At 57.8% G+C, this 21,414-nt stretch overlaps 1 protein-coding gene across 13 annotated transcripts in view; it reads right to left on the reverse strand.

The window, feature by feature from the left end:
- LRP5 (LDL receptor related protein 5) overlaps positions 1 to 21,414 on the reverse strand; it is a 109,153-nt gene that overhangs the window by 39,251 nt on the left and 48,488 nt on the right. For all 13 annotated transcript variants that reach the window (XR_007478613.1, XR_007478614.1, XR_007478611.1 and 10 more), the window contains exons 6-8: positions 12,510 to 12,906; positions 10,437 to 10,608; positions 404 to 620 (exon numbers count right to left, since the gene is read on the reverse strand). Coding sequence is in view for 8 of the 13 variants with exons in the window: in XM_004278038.4 (XP_004278086.1) it covers positions 404 to 620; positions 10,437 to 10,608; positions 12,510 to 12,906 (786 nt within the window). In the remaining 5 variants the exon portion in view is untranslated. The remainder of the gene's footprint in view (positions 1 to 403; positions 621 to 10,436; positions 10,609 to 12,509; positions 12,907 to 21,414) is intronic.

The raw sequence follows: 21,414 nt of genomic DNA on the forward strand, positions 1-21,414 counted from the left end.
GGGCATGAGTCCTGAGCTCGGCCACCCATTAGCTACACGGCTTTGCCACCCTCTCCCCAGCGCAAATAGGGCCACGTCGTAATTCACGTAGAGGGCTGCCCTGGGCACTAAGGCGCTTAGCCACAGCCTCGCACACAGCAGGCGCTCCGCAAGTGTTAGCCATCGTGAGAACAATTATTGCCAGCAGTGCCCAGTCACCATGCCTGGTCGATACCCCACCCCCATGCCACTGGTCCTGGACCAATATTCTCACCATCTCCTGTGCTGTCCAGCCCCAGAGTGGTGCCCCAGCCGGTCACTTACACCCCCAGCTTTGGCCTCCAACTGGGCTGCCTGTGCACCAAAAGGGCAGCCACGAGCCTGTGGCATGGCTGACCCACGGCTGGAGGCTGACCCGACTCACCGACGGCCTTGGCCACATTCACAGCCTTGAGCCCCATCAGGTCGGGCAGCTGGTCGATGATGACGTCCCGGCTCGCCTTGACCTTGTGCACGCGCTCGATGCTGCGCCGCTGCCAGTCGGTCCAGTAGATGAAGTCCCCCAGCAGCGTGAACCCGAAAATGTGTGGGAGCTTGTCCTCCAGGAGCGTCCGCCTCTTTGTCCCGTCGATGTTGATCACCTGCAGGATGGCAGACGTAGGGCTGAACCAGCCACGGGCCTGAACTGCCTGGAACAGGATGGGCCCCAGCAGCGTCTGCGCCTGCCGAGGCCACCTAACAAAGCCACGGCTCACTGGGGCAGCTGGATGAGTGATGTTTTCAGTGATGGGGCCATTCAGGGGCTCTTCCCCACTGCCTCCCCTACCTGGGGATGGATGCTGGGCTGAGAGGGGCAGGCAAGACAAACAGGTGTCCTCTCTCTCACCATTGCTGATCGACTAGCAGTAGCTGCCTGGAATACCAAGGTGTGGGTCTCCAACCCGGGATGGGCTCATTGATTAGTAATGTCTGCCAAGATGTAGGACGGGGAGGCACCAGTTCACACCCTTGATGCGGAGCTCAGTTCCAAAAGGCTGGACAGCCAACGTACTGCAAGCCCTGGGCAAAGCCTCCCGCTTGTCTGTGGACTAATTTCTTGCTCGGTCAGCACCAGGTGAACTCTGAGGACGCTTCTGGGTCTAAGTCTGAGCCTACAGCTCTAAGATGCTTCCCAACACCAGACACACTAGTGGCTGTTTACTCTGAGATGTAAAAGTTAAATCTTTTTCTTGAAGAGTCAGCACTGATTAAAAGCATCAACCACAAAAGCCACAGAGGAGAAAACTACTATCAAACATAAAAACGCCTTAACCAACTGAAACACACAATCAGGATAAGATGTGGTTGTGATGACAGAGGACCCTGTAGGAGCTGATGTGAAAAACAAGATAAAAATGTAACATCCAAACTCTCCTGGCTCTCAAGCCAGGATGAAAGAGACATGGTGAATTAAAGGCAAGTCTCAACAGGTCTCCTGCAGCCGGATTATATTTCCAGCTCATCAGAAAGGCTACAAACCTTCAGGTTTGCAGGTGGCAGACACATAAGACAGATCGGGTGTGTGCTGAGCAGAAAAGACTTTGGTCCTCTGTTGTTGGACAGCACAGGACAAAACTGCTGGCCCAACCAGGAGTGGCAGGCAGCTCTGGGTCCTACAGCCAGGGGTCCCACCCCAGCTCTGCCCCACAGCCAAGTCCCTCTGCATCCCACATGGACCTCAACCTCTCCACCTGTAACTGAGGGTCGCAGCTAAAGTCACCCTGGAGGGATTTCCCTGGTGGTCCAGCGGTTAAGACTCCACGTTCCCAACGCAGGGGGCCTGGGTTTGATCCCTGGTCAGGGAACTAGGTCCCACATGCCTCAACTAAGAGCCCGCAAGCCACAACTAAAGATCCCGCATGCCACCATGAAGATTCCGCGTGTTGCAACTAAGACCCAGTGCAGTCAAATAAATAAATGAATATTAAAACATAAATAAAGTCACCCTGGGAACTTAACCAAAGAACAGTGGCTGGGCCCCAACCTGGGGCAATTACACCAAACTGGAAGGCCAGGTACGAGTCCCGAAAGCAGCTCCCCACAGGTGGCTCCAATGAGCAGCCCAGATGAGAACACCGGATGGGACCACGTCCTGTACCACGAGCTGGAGTGTAGACCTTGGGCTGTAGGATCTCCGTGCGGAGCTCTGGGCACCAGGCCTGGCCCACTGGTTAGCCATACAGGGCAGGTGATAGATTAATCCTCCGAACTGGTCCAGGGTGCTGGTTCCGGCTTCGGCCCCACAAGAGGAAGGCAACATAAAGGCGATGAACACACGCTTTGCACAGAACTCAGACGTGGGGAGGGGTCTCGCCTGGGATTCCCGCCGAGGAGGTGCACAGCAAGAGAAAGAGTGTCTCTAACAACACGCAGCCCATGAGAGGCAGGGCTCAACCCCCTGCTCCTTCCTTGACACAGAATAACCAGGGCTGGGCGCTGGGGGCGGGGGCGGGCAGAATGGTAGAGGTAGGACATGATCGCTATAAAGAGAGCGTCCACATCTGGAAAATAAAGACGCCACCTTTTATATACCAAAATGCCAACAGCATCTCTTGAAGAGATTTTTCTCATCCTTCTCTATATCCATATTTTCTTTATTTCCTTTAACAACTCAATTCCAGACATAAATAAGTGCATGTTCTATTGACTGAGGGGAGGAAGTACATGTTGCCCAGCTTAGGAAGGATGAAAGTGAGCCCGCAGAGGACAAGGGGCCAGATGGGGGGGGCGGGGAGACAGCCGCTGGCCAGCAGCAATCCCTCCCCCAACCTCTGTCCCCACACACACCCTCGCCCCACCCTCTGGTTGCCCAGAACAAAGTGAGGAGGGTGTGAGCTGCTCCCCCCCGGGCTGGGCTGGCGGCACCCACCGCAAGGACAGAACCTCGGCTCTGGGCTGGCAGGGCCTCCCTCTGCCTCGGAAGCCCCTCCCTCACCCCATCCCACTTTGAACGATTACAGACCCCATGAAACACCTCTCAGGCCCTCCAACTTGGGAGGACAACAAGACTCTAACACTTGAGAAAATAAATGATCCCAAAGCGGCCTTTTTACGGCAGCTTTCAACACACCTTGACCAAATCCAACACATCTGTAGAAGTAACTCTGCTGGACCAGGCCTTTCCCAAATCCTGGAGCAGACAAGTAGGACCTGCGTACAGGGAACACACGTGTCAACCCCCCCGTCCCCAGGCTCCCTCTGGGGCCAACTCGGGGGCCTCCCCCTTTCCTGGGCCCTGAGCGGAGCCCAGAAAGAACAGAATCGAATCTGGGCCGCCTGATAACATGGGAGCCGGGAGAGAGCCCAGGAGGCGGATTGCCGGGGACAGGGGCTGGCAAGCTGCTTCTGAAAAGGATCGTAAATACCTTCAGCTTTGAGGCCATAAGGTCCCTGTCGTGATAAAGCAGCCACCGAGGGTGCCTAAAACAAGCGCGAGTGTGTTCCAATAAAACTTTATTTGTGCAAACAACAAAAATTAAAAACAAAAAACCTGGAAGTTCATATAATTTTCACACGTCACGAGACACCATTCTTTTGATTGTTTTCAATCACTTAAAAATGTAGGGAATTCCCTGGCAATCCAGTGGTTAGGACTCTGCGCTTTCGCTGCCGAGGGCCTGGGTTCAATCCCTGGTCAGGGAACTCAGATCCCACATGCTGTGCAGTGCCGGAAAAAAAAAAAAAAAAAAGTGTAAAAACCACCGTGCATTTGAAAGTGGCACAAACATAGTCATTCTGGCCTCCGGTCCACGGGTTTCAACCCCTGCTCAAGAAGTTCCCCTGCCCTTGATTTTCAGGAGAGGAAACTAGATACCTCCAGGAAGTTATGTCAAAATGGTCAAGCCAGGTGCCGAAGGCGCCCGAGTGCCAGCCAGCCTTGCTGTCCGACCTTTTGGCCTCCGCCCTCCTGTGCTCGGCTGACTCCACACACCAAGCCCAGGTCTGGAGTGGGGTAGAGGCAGGGCAAGCAGAGCACACATCCATCCCCTGGCCAGCTCATCACACGACCCGCAGATCAACAGCTGCGTGATGCGCAGAAGGGTGGGCAGACCCCAGAGAAGCCCGCCCTCAGCCGTACTCCAAGAGGCAGAACCCACAGCTGCGGGGTCTGCACGGCCACCCACAAAACAGTAGACCCCAAAAAGTCACCTGAGGTGCAATCGCCTTACACCGAATCCTCTGTTTCTAATGACTTGGCCGTGCAAAGAGGCGAGAGCCCAAGACCAACCCTTTGAAAGCACACGTTTAAAGAAAAAAAGAGTTCTGTTCTCTGATGGAACAATTATACTCAGACACAAAGCCCCAAATTAAAACTGCTCTGGTTATTGTTTCACGTAACAAAAGAGATCTTACACACCCGCACAGCTTGTGGCCCCGCTGCCCGGAAGCCCTGCACCCTTCTCCCCCAGGGCTCATGGACCCGGACACACAGCCAATCCGTCACTCCTGCAATGAGTGTTTATTCTGTTCGTGCTGGAAGTCACCTCCATCGACTCAGGAAATGTCAGGAACAGGGGGACGGATGTATTTTTAACTTCTCAGGCTGTGATTCATCCTTGGCCCGCCTGCTCCACCGGGTGTGTCACTCCCCACCGGGTACTCCCCATGAATGCTTACCCTGACAGTAGACGGCCACCAGCAGATGGCGGCTGCGAGGGACACAACCTCCCCGTGGTCCCGGCTGAGGAAGACATGGGGGGGGGGGCTGCAGAGAGCCCAAGTGACCCCCGGGGCCTCCAACGAGTACAAGGCAAGCCACACACAGGTGACACTTCCTGCCCCAGAGACGGGCCAAACAGCCTGGACTACGGGTCGACCTGCAAAACTTCTTCTTCCATCCTCGGGGCGGGGAAACAGCTGGGGAGGAAGCTTTAGAAAGACAGCTCCAGTCCGCAAAGGGCAAGGCCCGAGCCTGCTCTTACCCAGGAATGGCTAAAACTGCCATCCAGAGACCTGCCTGATCACTGTGTGAGCACAAGGGTGTTTAAACGCTTTGCCTATTTCAGGATTAATAACGGGCACCGTTCCTCCCTCTACTCTAGAAACAGAAGGAAATAGACAGGATATACACAAGTCAGTGAGAGGAGAAGGCAGGGCTTCAGAACCAACGCGGCTGGAAAAGCAGCTAGGGTGCTGTCAGGGGAGCTTGAACGACCCGCCCCCCCGCCCCCTGGGCCCCCATCCTCTCTGCTCGGCGTCCCTCTAGAACACTGACCACCTGACGGGCTGCGGTTGTCCCGGTCACTGCTGTCTGTATCTCCCCTTCTAGAACACTGACCCCACCAGGGCATGGGTCTGTCCTATGCTGCTTTTCCAGCACGAGGTGACATTCAGTGAGTGCTGCAGGATGAACAGATGCTCGCCCAGGGGCGGGGAGGGGGGTTGAGGGAAAGAGGCAGCGCGAGCTACGACAGGACAGGAGTTCCACTCAGGGACGATCCGACAGGCAGCTGTGGGGAAGGAGGATGCAAGGACGGGCCGGTGAGGGGAAGTGGGGGACAGAGAGAGTGGGGAAGGCCTAAGAGGGAGAGGTCGCTTCTGATGCAGACCCGGTGTGTCCTGACTCCCTGCCAGGGGATCAGCACAGAGACCCCAGTTCAAGCCCAGAGAGCTCCCGCCTGCTTTGGAAGACATGGCCGCTCACAAACAAGTGAAAAGATGATGATGACTCCATAGCTAAGTGAGAGCACAAGCCCTGCATAGATGTGGAAGGCCTTACAGCCTCTGGCTGGGAGAGGCAGCCTCCAGGCCGGAACCAGGATGTTGCTGTTTTGGAAAGGAAGACCCTACACCGTGTGGCCAAGTGCGTGGATGAGGTGAGCTGCTCCCATACGTGAGACCGTGGCGTGTGGCGGGAGGCGACTCAGGCTTCCGAGGGAGAGGGCTGGGGGCAGCTGGGCACGTGGGCTCAGGAGAGAGCTCCGGATGGAAGAATCTGCTTGGGAGAGGACCCACGCTGGGCTGTCATGGGCCCAGCACCTGCCAAGAAGCTGGTCAGAGGGAGAGGAGGGAAGTGCAGGGCCCGAGGGGTCATCAGTTAGAGACAGAAGAGGGAGACAGTGAGTCCGAGTTACTTTTACCAATAAAGTTGACCCTTGTGGCACAAGGCTGAAGAGCTGTGGCAGGTTGGAGGAGGAGAAGACACGCTCTTGGGTTGGGAGCCTAGCTGGGCAGGGAGGGGGAGGGGGAAACACGCAAGCAAAGGGCGAGAGGCCGGGTCCTGAGGATGTGGCTGGAGCCACGGGAAAGTCTAAGCACCTGTGGGCAGGAACCTCTAACCCCAAGGGCTCTAGACTCAGGAAGAGGGTTAAGGAGGTGCCCCAGGGAACCCCCAGACCAAGAGGGTGCGAAAGCAGGGAGCAGAGAGGCAGCTCTGTGGGTGCAGAAAGAGGCGGGGGCTACACCCATGTCCACCCCACACGGTTCCAACCTGCGCCATGTCAGGACTGCCCTGGCGGTCCATCCCTGGTCCCTGAGGACGGGGAGGGGACCTCAGGGCTGCCTTCCAGAGTGAGCCAGCCCCGGGCCCACCCCCACCCCCAGACGGGGAGCCACCCCGAGCTAATCCCCCGAGGGGCTGCCAACCCGAGGCTGGCCTGAACCCGCTGTCCAGGATGCCGTCACAGGCAAGGCGGCAGGAGGCCCACCTGGAGGGCGGCGCGGCCCTGCCCGCAGTCTGGACTCGGTTGCTCAAATCCATCTATGTGCCAGGACCGCCGTCCAGAGGAATCCCCACTTCATGGACTCGGCCCTCTAGACCTTTGTTCTCCTCCCAGCTTGTCGGGGTATCAGCCACAGCTGCCCTGGGAAGTCATTTTCGGGACGGGCGGGCGAAGCGGGAACCTGACTGATGCCTCTTCAAAGGGAAGCCGGTGGACACGGCGTGGAGCTCCTTCCTGCCGGTGCCTGCGCTCGGAGCCAGGCCACGCGCACAACCACGCGGAACAGAATCCCTTCTCCCATCCAAAGCAACCCGGCAAGATATGCCCAAGAAACACGCTCAGGCTCCTTAGCATCTGTCTCGGGCATAACGTCTTAGAGACGTGACCACTGCTGGAAGCGTGTCCCGTCGCTGTGCTGACCTGGAAGAGCCCTCCCCTGACCGTCCCCCGGCCTGGAGTCTGACTGAGTCCTCAGGAAAGGAGACACGGCCCCTTGCCCTCGGCTATTCCCCCGAAGCCCATGGAATCCACCGTGACCCCAGCAGGGGCTTCTGCACCTGGGCTGGTGGCCTGATCCCAAGGTTCATGTAACATGTACCAGAGGAGCATCTGTTGGGCGTATTTACCAAGGTGACCCAGCACCTGGAGCAGAGCTGACGCCCACTGGGTGTTCAGCAGCAAACCCTGAGGCCCGAGTAGGGGGAGGGTGTCCACAGCAGGAACACACGGGCAAGTCCCCAGGCATGCTCGGGCCACCTCCAAGAAGCTCACCCTGGGGCATTTCACCACCGAAAAGAACGCCAGAAGGGTCTGCCCTGGGCTCCGGGCTTGACTCCAAGAAGCTGCCATGACCTAATGCACCTGCGATTCATCGGGGCGCTTCCCACCCTTGGAGTTCACACGGAGAACCACCTCTATGTCCGTCCATGTCCGTGGCTTCCCTGCGGCAGGGGCGGAGGGAGAGTCCAGCACTAACCCCGAAGCCGGGGTCAGCTCTGGACGTGTGGGCAGGCGGCCTAGGTCAGCGTTCCCAAAGTGTGTGCCACTGGAGCCGCAGCACGGAAAGAAAGGGGGCCGTAGATTGTGTAGTTGGAGAACACTTACGCAGTTTAGTGCCCCGTGGGAGGTCTGCTTATCAAAGTGTATTAGAGGCTCCAAAGAGAGAAGTGAGGCAGGAAAGCCTCCGCACGTTTCCCAAGTTTGTTGGATTAAAGAATCCCAAACACTTCCAATTCTTCTGTCTCTCTTTTGGGGCCTCCTGGTGATTGGCTCCAAATCAACAGGTGATACGCCTGGGGCGCATGTTCCCGGTTCGTCCGTACCAGCCACCGCGTACTCTGCCGGCAACAACTTTGTCACTTATGCCACGCCCCTCCCCCATCCTCCTGTTACCACGATGTCAGCGTTTTAGGGCCTCTGTTGGTTACCCCGAAGCTCTTCCCCACCTGTCCGCTCCTAACTTTGGTCCATCCCACTGTTCCATAACCACGGCAGGTAACGTTTATATTGCGTACAGTAGCCTGACGCTTCAGGCTCTGTCTGTGGATTGACTCTGAAAGCAGAAAATCAAAAAGCACCTACTTGCTGCATGACCCTGAGCAGGTTACTGTCCCCTGGGCCTCAGTGCCTCATCCACACGTGGGGACGATGCCACATACCTCAAAACACTATTGTGGGACAGGCACATGGAAAGATGCTCAACATCACTCGTCCTCAGGAAAATGCAAATCAAAACCACCAGACACCACAGCACACCCGTGGGGATGGCCGTGATAAGAGGAGAATTTTACAAGTGTCAGTGAGGATATGTTGACATCAGAGCACTCGCACACTGCTAGTGAGAATGTAGAATGGTGCAGACTGTGGAAGACAGCCTGACGGTTCCTCGGTAAGTTAACGATAAACCTAGCATATGCCCCAGCAATTCCACTCCTAGGTACGTGCCCCGAAGATTAGAAACAGATGCTCAAATAAAAACTTGCAGACAAATGCTCATAACAGTATTATGCACAATCCCCCAAAGGTGGAAACAACCTACATGTCCACCAACAGATGAACGGATGAACAAAATGTGGTCTCTCCATACAATGGAGAAGGAATGAAGTACTGACACACGCTGCCACATGGATGAACCCTGCAAACATTCTGCTGCGTGAGGCCAGACACAAAAGACCACTGATCGTATGATTCCACTCACATGAAATGTCCAGAGCAGGCAAAGCCATAGTGACAGATGGGAGATTAGTGGTTGCCAGGGCAGAGGGGTGAAGAGTGGAGACTGGGGGCCAACTGCTTAACAGGTTATGGGGTTTGGGTGATGAAAATATTTCTGAACTAGAGAGTGCTGATGGTTGGACACCACTGTGAATGTACTAGATGCCACTGAGTTGTACACTTTAAAATGGTTAAAATGGTCAATTTTATGTTTATTTTACAAAAAAAACCCACCCCAACCAACCCACTGCTGTGGGAGTAAACCGAGCGATGCCTGTAGCGCATCTGGCAGTGTCAGCTGGACACGTGCATCTCCAACCCACTCCCGGGGTGGGCGTGGCTACGGACACGGTGGGCGTGGCCACGCCGCAGGAAACAGGGGTCTCGCCTTCAGGCTCAGAGGCTAGAGAGACAAGTGTCTTCAAACAAGATCCTTTCAAAAGTGACAGTTCATAGGGAACTCCAACAGGAAATGGTGCCAACTGCAGCTCCTTGGGTTTGCGTGGGAGAGGGATCTGCCCAGCCCCGAGTCCCCTTCGCGTTCCTGCTCAGAAGCGTGGCTTGAAACCCCGCGACACAGACGCACGGTCATAGTCTCGCTCCCGCCTTCCCCCTGCAAGCTGCCTGGTGGGGGTCTCCCCATGGAGCCGTGAGAAGAGCGAAGGTGACCCCCAGGTGGTGATATCAACGAGCAGTGATGTGACCAGAGCTGACGAGGATTATCCAGAAGCTACCGGAAGCGAGGGAGGCATCCAGCCGAGGAGAGGCACCAACGTCAGGGACCAATTTAACTACCGTATGGTCAAGAGCACCGCAAACAACGCACCCCTGAGCAAAACGCAAGATGCTAAAGAACGCGTACAGAGCACCACTTTAATCATGTAAGATCACACAAGACTGCGTGCTGTTCCGCGTGACGTCCACATAGTAAATGTCTTTTAATGCTTGGGAACGAATCGTCAAAGTTAGGAGAGTGGTCCCCTCTGGCATCAGCTACATTATGTTTCACTTCTTAGGCTGGGTGGTGGGTATGTGTTATTTCTTTTATTATGACTTTGTATTTTGAAACAGGAAGTTGCACACGGAGTTCAGAGGGTTCCTGCGTACCCTGTCCCGGTTTCCCCCTTAATAACATCTTTTTTTTTTTTTTTTTTGGCTACACCACGCAGCATGCAGAATCTTAGTTCCCTGACCAGGGACTGAACCTGCGCCCCCTGCAGTGGAAGGGCGGAGTCTTAACCACTGTACCGCCAGGGAAGTCCCCGGTGATAACATCTTACATAACCACATACACCCTATGGTGCTGTTAACTCAGCTACATACCTTCCGTATGTCAGAAACACATCACAGTAAGTTATTTCTTCAAGGATTCTATTTGGCCAAATAGCATAGCACAGGCATCTATCTGCTGCCCACCTGACACGTATGACGGGCTGCAGGGGCGGCCAGGCCAGCCTCTGCATAAAGATCAGGGCTCGACGGCTGCAGCACTGCGCCTCCACTTGCGCTGAGCAGCTCCGTGGACCAACGAGGATGACTCACCTCGATTTTGTCCGTCTTGGCATCTCCCCAGTACAGCTTCCCCTCCTGCAGGTCCAGAGCCAAGCCATTGGGCCAGCCCAGGGAGGTGTTGACCAGGACGCGCCGCTCCTGCCCGTCCAGGTTGGCACACTCTATTTTGGGGTTCTCCCCCCAGTCTGTCCAGTACATGAGGCTGGAGAAGAAGTACATGTCCGTGACATTGCCCATCTGTCCCATCCAGGCTGCACCCCTAGGACTGAGAACAGCACCCACCCACCCACCACACCCGAGCCCATGTGCAGGACCAGGGGCTCCACGGGGACAGCAGGGGCTTAACTACACGGGGCGCTAGGACTCAAAACAGCAGACGCCCTGTCAAGGGACCCCGGGGAGGGAGGGGCTGAGCTCCCAGGGGGAGGAAGAGGCAGAGTGGAACCTCCTTCGAGTAGCTGAAGGGCTCCCACGTGCAAAGCAAAGCAGGCAACGCGCTCTCTGCGGCCCCGAGAAGCAAAGCGACATCCCGTGGGGCGCTGGGGGCCCTCCGGGGTGGGGGGGCTCAGCCCAGAGAAAGCGGCCAGAGCTGGGCCCTGAGCACAGCGCCCTTCCGGGCTGGCGGCCTCTCCTCTCCCGCCCCTGAACCCTGTGATCTTATACTTGACCCAACCCCGTTTCCTGAGGTCCTCACACTCGAGGCCAGGGGGGACCCCACCCCCACTTCACAGGTAATGCCCACAGAGGGGGGTGACTTGACAGAGTTCATCGGTGGCAGAGTGGGAGCAGGTCCCCATCTCCCGAACCCAGAGCCCGCATCCCGACACGGGAGCTGGCCACGAGCTCCTGCCTGCCTGGCCCTCAGACCCCGGGGGCCCGCTTCTCACCCCCACCCCCCCTCCCAGGGGGACGGCCCTGCCCCTCGACAGCACACAGAGCAGCCTCTGTCTGTCCACTCCCCCCCAGGCTCCGCGGTGCTGCTCGAGCCCTGGGCCTGTCCAGCCACAGCCCCGTGACCCGCCTCCGAGGGCTGTGCCGCTGGGCTTCTATAGACAGAGGCGGCTCCACAGCAAGAGCACGTCTGAAAGCCCCGGGGCGGGGACCAGAGTACAGGCTCCCTGGGCAGAGGGGCTGCAACCCCTGCCCCCCACACACAGCAGGCACCTTGCGGGGTCGCCTCACACTGAGCCTCAGCCCTGGGGCAATGGGAGAAGCACCTGATGCCTTGTGGGCACTCCGATGGGGCACGTGCCTCGTGGGCACAGTTACAGTCAATGCAGCTCAGTCACCCCCCAGGGACCTTCCCGGGACCAGCTGCCTTCCAGGGCTGCCCTCCCAGCCCCTCCAGGCCATCCCCAGGACGTGGGCCCATATCCCTCACTGAGGGCGGGGGGCTTCCCCTGCAGCCCCAGCCCCCAAGAGGTCCCAGCACTCCTCCCCTCTTGGGGCCTGCCAGTTTCGTGTTCTTGGTCATGAGGTCCCAGGAAGGCACTCAGCTGCTACCCTCTGAGCAGCTGAGGGTCTCAGAAAGGCTCCTACACTGATTGACCAGATTCACAGAATCCTAAATTGCAAAGTTGGAACCAGACTGTTAGGTCCAATCCCCACCTCCCAGCTGTGTGACCTTGGGCAAGTCACTTAACCTCTCTGGGCTTCAGCTTCCTCCTCCGTACAACTGTATCTACCCCACGGGGCAAGAGGAGGAGAAAAATGTGCTGGCTACGTGGAACGTGCCTGGCAGAGATCTGGCACGTGTGCAGTAACTGTTGCAGTGGCCACCACTCTTGTTACCATTATTAAACCAGAAATCACCCCAGTGGAGGGCTCCATCTTACAGGTGAGGAGATTGAAGCCCAGGGGGAGAAATGACTTACCCAAGGTCTCCAGGGTTTTCTATAAAGGTAACCAAGTTCTGTGTCAGAGCTTCTCAAAGTCTGGTCCCCAGATCAGCCCATCACCTGGGAGCTTGTTAGAAAGGCCAGTTCTCCTGAACCAGGACTCTGGGAGCAGGGCCCAGCCATCTGCTTCATCCTGACGTGGGAAGAAAGCCCCAGGACCACCGGCCCCCCGCAGCCTGGCTCCCACGCCCGCCCCCAGCCTTACCCCATCACGGGGTGCAGCACGATGGCGCGGGGCTCGTCCAGGTCCTCGGACACCAGGATCTTGCGGGAGGTGCCGTTGAGGCGCGTCACCTCGATGCGGTCGGTGCCCGTGTCCGTCCAATAGAGGTTGCGGGCCACCCAGTCGACTGCAATGCCGTCGGGGTCGTTGATCTCGGTGTTGACCAGCGTCTGGGCCCCCGACCCGTCCAGGTACGCCCTGCGGATGGCACGCACCTCGTCGTCCGTCCAGTACACGTAGCCCTCCAGCGGGTCGTAGTCGATGGCGATGGCATGCCGGATGTCGTCCACCTGCAGCACGATGTCTGTGAAGTCCGGCGTGTCCAGCGAGATCCTCCGCAGGTCCGTCCGCCGGGCCAGTAGCAGCACCTCCTCGGCCCCTGTGGACACACGAGCAGTGGGGTCAGAGGCCGGCGGCAGGACAGGAGACCGGGCCTGCAGTGGGCGTGGCAGGAGAGGGGCTCAGCCAGGTCTCCGGGGCTTCCTGGCAAGGACAAGTAATGTTAGGTGATGTTCGCCGAGATCTTCCTACACAGCCACTAGTTCATCCTCAGAGAGATCCGTGAGGCTGGCGCTATTTGTATCATCATCTCACAGATGAGACAATGGAGGCACAGAGAGGTTAAGCAGCCAGCCAAAAGCCACACGGTCGTCTGGCTTCAATCACTGTGTAAGAGCTGCCTCACGCTCAGTCCCCCTTCTCCCCTGCAAGCCCCTCTCCTGGCCACAAACCAGCCCCAACTACCAGTCCCGCCTGGGCCCTGGGTTCCAGGCCCCACTCGCCCACCATACTCCTCAAAGCCCCAACTGGACTCAAATGCCACCTCTTCCCTGAAGCCCACCCTGCCTCCCCACGCCCATCCGGCAAGGCAGCTTCGGGTCCCATGACCATACACGTCATCACAGGTCCATGGCTCCCAGGTGGCCGTCTCACCCACAGGGGCGAGCGCCCTGGGGGCAGGCGCCCCATCTCCCCCTTTGTCCCCCCAGCAGTATTGCGTACTGTTGTGTGTTGGTTTGTTGTGATTTCCAATCCACTTGTTTACGACTTAAGTGAAGTTGTTTTTATCTAAAGGTGAATCTGTTTACGTGGAGGAAGCTGTGCCAGGGTGACGTCATCGACATGTCCTTGTCGATACACTCAGCTGGCGACGGGCTCCACTGGGGCTTCTCGATAAGGACAATGACGCAATGGACATTGAGGCTTTAAATACCAAGGGTCTGTGAGGACTGGGCAAGGCGACTCCTGGCTGAGCTCCTGCCGTGGACAGGCCACTCCTGGTCGGCGGTGCTGTGAGAGCGCGCAACAGTCTCAGGAAGAGAGAAGACAGCTGTTCCTGCCCTGGTGAGGCGCCTCCTCGTAGGCAGTGGTACAGCCACGGAAGGGCCCCTGGAGTGACGACCTTCAGAGCAGCCCACCTGGCCCGCCGTCACCAGTGCTGTCACCTGCTAGCGACGTGCCCCGGCAGCAAGGGACCTGAGCTGGCAGCCAACACCCAGCTTTTTTTTTTTTTATTATTTTTTGTGGTACGCGGGCCTCTCACTGTTGTGGCCTCTCCCGTTGCGGAGCACAGGCTCCGGATGCGCAGGCTCAGTGGCCATGGCTCAAGGGCCCAGCCGCTTCGCAGCATGTGGTATCTTCCCGGACCGGGGCATGAACCTGTGTCCCTGCAATGGCAGGCGGACTCTCAACCACTGCGCCACCAGGGAAGCCCAACACCCAGCTTTTAGTTGGACGGACTGACTACGGAGAGCCAACTCGTAGAAAGCTACACCTCAACTACATTTGGACTTGACATCCTTCACTTTCCCTTTGCCTGGAACAATAATGTAATTGGTTTGGAGTATATTATTTCTTTATTGACTTATTAAGAGACATTATCCCATATGGTATTGGCTTGTGAACTATTATTATTAATATTATAAATCCTAATTCCCACAGTGAACCTGTGTTAGATAAATTATTGGCAAAGACAGTCTTGGTCTCTGAGCATAACTTGCCGTAAACAAAACACATCTGACTCTGCCCTGGATCCTCCCTGGACTCATCAGAACTCCCAGCAGAAGTAGCCTCACGTGCTACTACCTGGAGCCTCACATGGAGTCAGGGACCCCAGGGGTGCTGGCCAGCCGTGACTCGGACACCTCCGGAGGCTGCTGGGGTCAGGGTGTGGCCCCTCCCCCAGAGGTGGATCACAGTCCATGCACTCATTCTGGACCTTTCTGGTTTTCAGACTCCTGCTTCCTTGAAGCAGGAAGATTAGGCTCACAGACACCTCTGGCACCCGGGGGCCACTTGCCTGGTTTGATGAAAGGCGCAGAATGGGGAAGGACCCACCTGAAGTTACACAGCTGTGAGGGATGGGGGCAGCCCAGCATCCTCCTTATGCCGAGGCCCCCAGGCCTGGGCTCTGCAGCCGACTGCCTGGTCTCCTCATGCCTGGTCCAGCCACAGCCCTCGAGCAACTGACCGGCTTTTTGTCACAGGGGTGGAGCCCTCGGAACCCAGCGTTTTACAGGGGTTCTGGGGCCCCCTGCCCTGCATTTCAATTAAGGGCAGGAACCCCATCCGGACTGTGCTGCTCTGAGGCCCAGAGTTCATAACCCGATCCTCCCGCTAGAGGGCGCGCACGGACAGCCTGGCTTCACGAGCCCAGTGCTGGGGAAACTGGGGCAGATGGGGGGGAAAGGGAGGTGCCCAAGGTGCCCGGCTACATCGGAAACGTCCCAGATCCAAACTCAGATTTCGTTAGAGGTGTCCATGCAAGTTCTGGTTTGGTATGTGCTGGAGGGAGGGGAGGGGAATTCTGCATTTCAACCGATCGTCTTCTGCTGGGCTCCATTCCCAAAATGTTCTAGTGACATCAGACCCGTTTTTCGAGGGCCAGGTCGCAGGCCTCCTCCTCCTCCAGGAAGCTGCTCCTCCCTCCCCTCCAAGCGGATGGACTGACCACACATACATGCCTCCTGCCCCTCTGCTTGCGCACCGCCCTTACTGGCTCACGGGGATTCTGGCACATTGCCCCTCTGCGCTCTGCAGCCCCCAGCACAGGGCCATGCCCAGAACAGGTGCTAACATCCTAGGACAAGCAGGGAGAATTCAGGGCAGAAACCTCCTGGCCCTGCCCCTGCTGTGTGATGCTGAGCAGGTCCCTAACCCTCTCTGGGCCTTAGTTTCTTCATTTATAGTGAAGAATCAGCCCAACCTGATGGTGTCTGCGTCCCCATTTAGCTCTGACATCAAGGGGACCATAAACCAAACTCTACGGAGGGCTCTGCCTTAATCTGCCACCATGGAGGCTGGGGGAGGGAGCTCCCCAGAAAATGCTGGGTCCCGATGGAACCAGACGCTTGGTCGCCAAACATATTTCCAGCCTGTTTCACCCGTCCCTGTTCCCATGATCCTCCAGACACAATCACCTGAAATAGCACAGTCCTCACACCAATCTCTGAGGTGTGATCACGCCCCATTTTCCTGAGGAGGAACCCGATGCAGAGAGAGGTTAAGCTCCCCGCCCAAGGACACACGGCAGCAAGGTACCACGAAACACTTCAATCCCCGGAGCTGGTACCCGCAGGAAGCCCAAGATCGATGTGCTGGCCCAGCAGGCTCGCTCACCCCCCCCCCGGTCTCTTTGTGGGCAGCTACACTAGGCCAGGTCCCGGACCAGGTGCTGGGGCTCGGGGTGGACACAAAAGATGCGGGAATTGCCCCCACGGTGCTCCTGGGGTCACAAGGCAGAGACCTTCAGTGAGCAAGACCATTAACGAATCAGTGCTGGGAAGGAAAGCTGGGGTCACGGGCACCTGTGAAGGGGGCCGGCTGAGACTGGTGGCGGGAGACTGGCCTCCAGCTGCAAGAGCCTCTGGGCTCCATGTGGCTGTGACCATGCAGCAGATTCCAGCAGCCTGTCCCCGTGGGCACAGAGCCACCAGGGGCGAAGTGTGCCTGGCGCCAGCCCTCTGGTAACCAGGTCAGTACAAAGCCTCAAGCACACCCCGCCATCAGGGAACCCCATTTCCAGCATTCCTCAGGATTAAGTCTCTGTGGCTGAGGCAGTAATTAAACTCTGGGATAAATCTGTAGGTGTTAATTGACTCCAAGGCTGGGGCGGGGGAGGTGTCTCCGACACCCTTGGGCTGCAGAGCCTTTGAGGTTTTTACTTGAGTTTTGCCGAGAAAAATGCAGAGAACGGGACCCCCAGGAAAGAGTGGTGGCCCGGCCCGTTTGCCTGAAGGTCTGAGCAGGCGGTGCCCAGCACAGAGGCGTGGGGCACGCCATCCAGGGCCAGGCCAGCGGGGGCAGTTGTGAAGAGAGGACCACGGGCCTGGGCCCCTTCCTTGACAGATGCTCATCAGGGCAACCTCCAGGGTCGTTTGTAGGGAGGTGTGAGCAGCAGCCTGCTTCGGGCCCCCTGGGGTGGGCGCAGGGCGCTGTGCCGGGCCCGGAAGAAGAGAGGCCAACCCCCTCCCTGGGACCAGACACAGAGCCTGGGGAGGAGTTCGTTTAAACACCAGGGAAGTAAACTGTTTAGAAACTAACAGTTTGGCCAAATGGTTTCCTCTGGGGTTGTTTAAACAAACAGCCTGCCCCACAGAGCTGCCAGAGAAAGTGAAACCTTCCCTCCTGGCTGCGCAGAGGTCCCTGGAGCCTCGTCTGGGCAGGCTCCTGACCTCTGCCCCCCCCCCCTGCACGCAGGCAGGAAAGAGTGGGGGCATCCGTGCCTCGGAGCCAAGCGCAGGGCACGGGGCACAGGCCAGGCCAGGGCACTGCCTTCCTGGCAGTATGTTCGCCTCAAAACAGAAAAGCAGACTGGACAGAGGGCCCAATGCCACGGACACGTCCAGCTCAACGGCCTCCCTCCCTGCCAACATCCATTCAGACCAAGCCACCGTCCGTTCTGGGGCACCGTCCCTGTGCCAGGCCCGGGATCGCGCAAACGAGGGGACACAGAGAAGGGCTGCTGTAACATCCCCACCAACCGGGTGGCTCGGATCAGCAGAGACTGATTCTCTCACAGTCCTGGAGGTAGAAGTCAAAACCCAAGGTGCTGGCAGGGCCGCGCTCTCGTGGAAGGCTCTGGGGAGCATCCTTCCTCGCTCCTCCCGGCTTCTGATGGTTGCCAGCGATCCCTGATGTTCCCTGGTTTGTGGCTGGATCCCTCCAATCTCTGCCTCCATCTTTACGTGACCTCCTCCCCTGTGTGTCTGTGTCTAAATCTCCCTCTTATAAGATGACCAGTCACTGGGTTTAGGGCCCATCCCAATCCAGCATGACCTCATCTTAACTTGGTTACAACTGCAAAGACGCTACTTCCAAGTTAGGTCACATCCACAGGCTCCGGGGTGGGGATTTCACTGTGTGTATTCGGCGGGGGTGGGGGGGACACACGCACGATTCAGCTCCCAACAAGTGCGGAACAGAGGGTAAGGGGACAGTCTCCATAGAAGGATGGGTTCAAGGGCAGGAACTCCAGACAGAAGGGTTGGCATGGGCAGCAGCGTGGAGGCCGGAGGGCGCAGGGGCCGCTCTGCAGCCCTGTGGGCAGGAGTGGGGCTGACCGTCGACCACCCCCTCCCCGTGGGGGTCTGGTCTGAGTTCGGAGGCTGGGTGCCCCCCGAGGGTTTGAGTGGTCCCGCAGGCCACGACTCTTCCCTGAATACCTTCTGCCCGCAGGATGCCGGGGCAGCTCTGAGCTCACCGCTGTCTGCAAGGAAGCCTCGTGCAAATGGAAGCTCGTGCTTGTAGCAGGAGCCCAGCCACAAGACACACAGAGAGCCACCTGGAACAGAGGCCAGCAGGAAACCCAGGTGAACACCCGCAGTGCTATCTCTGGACCATTCCAGCCGGCCTTCCGGTCTCCAGCAGGGGTCTGTGTGCTTTCTGTCAAGGGTCAGGTGGCAGACGCTCCCGGCTCTGCGAGGCCACGGCCACTTCTCTCAACCCCTCGGCTCCACCGCGGCCGCTTGAAAGCTGCCACAGACGACGGGTCAGCAAAGGTGTGCAAAGAAAATGTCCTCCGTGGACACTGACATCTGAAGGTCCTCTCATTTTCCCAGGTCACAAAACACTCTTCTCGTGATGTTCTTTCAACCATGTAAAAATGTAAGAACGAAACTTAGCCCGCGGCTGCCCCAAAACAGGCAGCAAGCAATCTGGCCTGTGGGTGGCGGTGTGTCAACCCCTGCATGGGAAATACGTGTGACTTACAATATTAGAAATCAATTCTAATACTAAGGGAAACTGCGTCAGGAGGGAGAGCAGGTACAGAGGGGCTCTCAGTGCTCTCCACTCCACTGTCCTGTAAACCGAAAACTACTCTAAAAAACAAAGTCTGTTAAGTATTTTAAAGAAAGGTAAAAGGCATATAAATCAACAAGAAAACTACCCAGACCCCAACAATAAACAGGCAAAGACCATAAACACAAATTAACAGAAGAAAAAAAACACAACCAATAAACATGAAGAATGGGCAACTTCTCCGTAATTTGCAAGTAGAAGCAGGAGGCCAGTGGCTACCAGCTCGGTTGCAAGACGGGTTAACGCTCTGTTGGGGGGGGGGGGTAGCACGTCCCCCCAACCTCCCAGGGGACTGTCCCGGGCACACGTTTCCTGGATGGCAATGTGGCTCAGGGACCCTCTGACCCGGCAACTTCCCCTCTGAGAAGCCAGCCCAAAGCAGCAGCTAGAAATGCACATGGATTCCTGGTCACAGAGGGTCATTGAGGCTTGGTGAAAACAGCGAAACCCACACACCCGAGGGAAAGAACCTGTAAGCGATCTAAAGATCCCACAGAAGGAAAGCATTACATAAATGAAGGGACTGGGGGTCCAGGTCAGCCGTTACACACCCCAGACAGCACACTCTGGAGAAGGGCAGAGGCAGGAAAAGCTCGTGACATGACAAGCAGGAAAGTCAGCCGTGATGCTGCACCTACAATACAAATCACGCAGAGAGCTGTGAATGTGCGCGTGGAGAAAGGCCAGGAAACACCTCAAGACGTTAACAGCGGCTATCTCTGGGTGGCTATCTTATTTTCTCCAGTATTTTTCTGGATGTCTTCCTTCCTACAGTGAACACAAATGTTACTTTGTAACAAGAAAAAACCAAGGCTTTAAAAGAGGGGTGCACGCATTCGTCCTTAGAGGATCGCACGGTCTAGGTGGGGAGGTGGGTCTGGACTCCGGGGACCCACCGGGTCTTTCTCACTAGGCCACCTGTGGGGGGGTGGGAGAAGCGCCCTAGCCCTCCATTAAATTGCCACAGCCTGGGGTTGGGGGGACGGGGTGCGATCTATTCGACCTCCAGGTTCTGAGCTGTTTGGGGGTGCAGAACAACAGGAGAAGGAAAGGATGGGGCAGAAGCACCCACAGACCCCCAGACAGCCCAGCAGGACACTGCTGGCAGTCGCCCAGTGTGGGAACCTACCTGAAACGGCATCACGGTTAAGCCCCTCCAAGCCCCAACGTGGGGAAAGGGATTTTTCACTAAAGGGCAAAGTAACAGCGCATCCCAGGCAATAGACTGACCAAATTAACGCCGATGAAAGAGGCAGGGCCCTTGACCTCCCCGCCCTCCAACCCAGCGGGCAGGGTGGACATCACCTCCACCCCCCGCTGAACCAACTGCAGGTCCAAGGTCACGGCCCCCGGCGGGAAGGACCAGCCCCCCACACACAGAGTCTCACGCCCCAAGGTCCCCCCAAGGCCGCACCAACCCCAGAAGCTTCCTCCTGCCACAAGGGCAGAGCCAGGCCCAGCACAGGCCGCCCTCCACGCTGCAGTTTCTAAGGCCATAAACAGCTTCACAGCCGGCAGGCAGCTGGTTTCTTTTTGTATTTTAGCAATTGATTTTCTCCACTGCCCCCCGGGCGTAAGTGGTTGGACAAACACTGAGACCACAAGCTGGCACCCAGGCCCAGGAAACCGCGCCGAGCGGCCGCAGGGTCACAAGGCGCAGAGGAAGTGGCCAGGCCGGGCACCGGCTCCGCTGGAAACCCGAGGCCCGAGCAGCTGTCCCCCCGCACGGCCCACCCCCGGCCTCCAGGCCAGCACTCGGGGAGGCTGCAGCCCCTGGGAACCACCAGCCAGACAGGCACCCCAGCCTGGAGCTGGGGCTGTGTGCACGGTGTCACCCCTGCCCTGCATCCAGGGGTGGCTGGATAGCAGCCAGGTTAGCGCCAGCCCTGTGACCCCCAGAGGCCTGCCTCACTGAGCGACCCTGAGCGAGTAAGCTGGCCTGTGTCCTCACAGGTAGGACTCGGGTGTGGATAAGGTCCCCAGCGAGGCTGGGAGGTCCCATGACAAAGCGGGTGAGCCCCGGAGCTCGAGGCCACCGCCCCAGAGCACGTCCCCTCCCAGCGGCACTGAACACACACCCAGGTACCCATGGGGGTGGGGAGAGAGAGAGACACGTTTGAACGAAGTGTGGCCGGCTGGACAAATGAGAAGTGGGCAGCCTGGTCCCCCGAAAGGCAGGAGTGCGGGCTGAGGGCTGTCAGACAGCTGGTGGCTTGCATGAGGAAGTCTGCGTCCCACCTCTTCAGGCAGGTGGCTCAGTTCTTTAAAAAGCCCACACAGGGGGCCTTGCTGGTCCACACGGAGGGCAGACCAGAGGTGTCCCACAGACGGCCTTGGTGCACCACATGTGGACGCCCCCGGGGCCCAGGCGGTGCAGGGCAGGGGCTGGGGCAGACCCTGAGCCAGGCTGCCCGGCTTCAGGTCCCATCTCTGTCCCTTCTTCCATGGCCTTGAGCGAGCTCTGCCTGTCCTTGGCTATGAAGCAGGCTAGCCACAGACCCTCCCTCACACAGCGCCACCCTCCCCCCGCCAGCCCCCAGGAGCACCAATGAGCACAGAAACGTTATTACTGGGCTTGCCCACCCTG

Source organism: Orcinus orca, chromosome 8 (genome assembly GCF_937001465.1).
Source record: "Orcinus orca chromosome 8, mOrcOrc1.1, whole genome shotgun sequence".
Lineage (NCBI taxonomy): Eukaryota > Metazoa > Chordata > Mammalia > Artiodactyla > Delphinidae > Orcinus > Orcinus orca.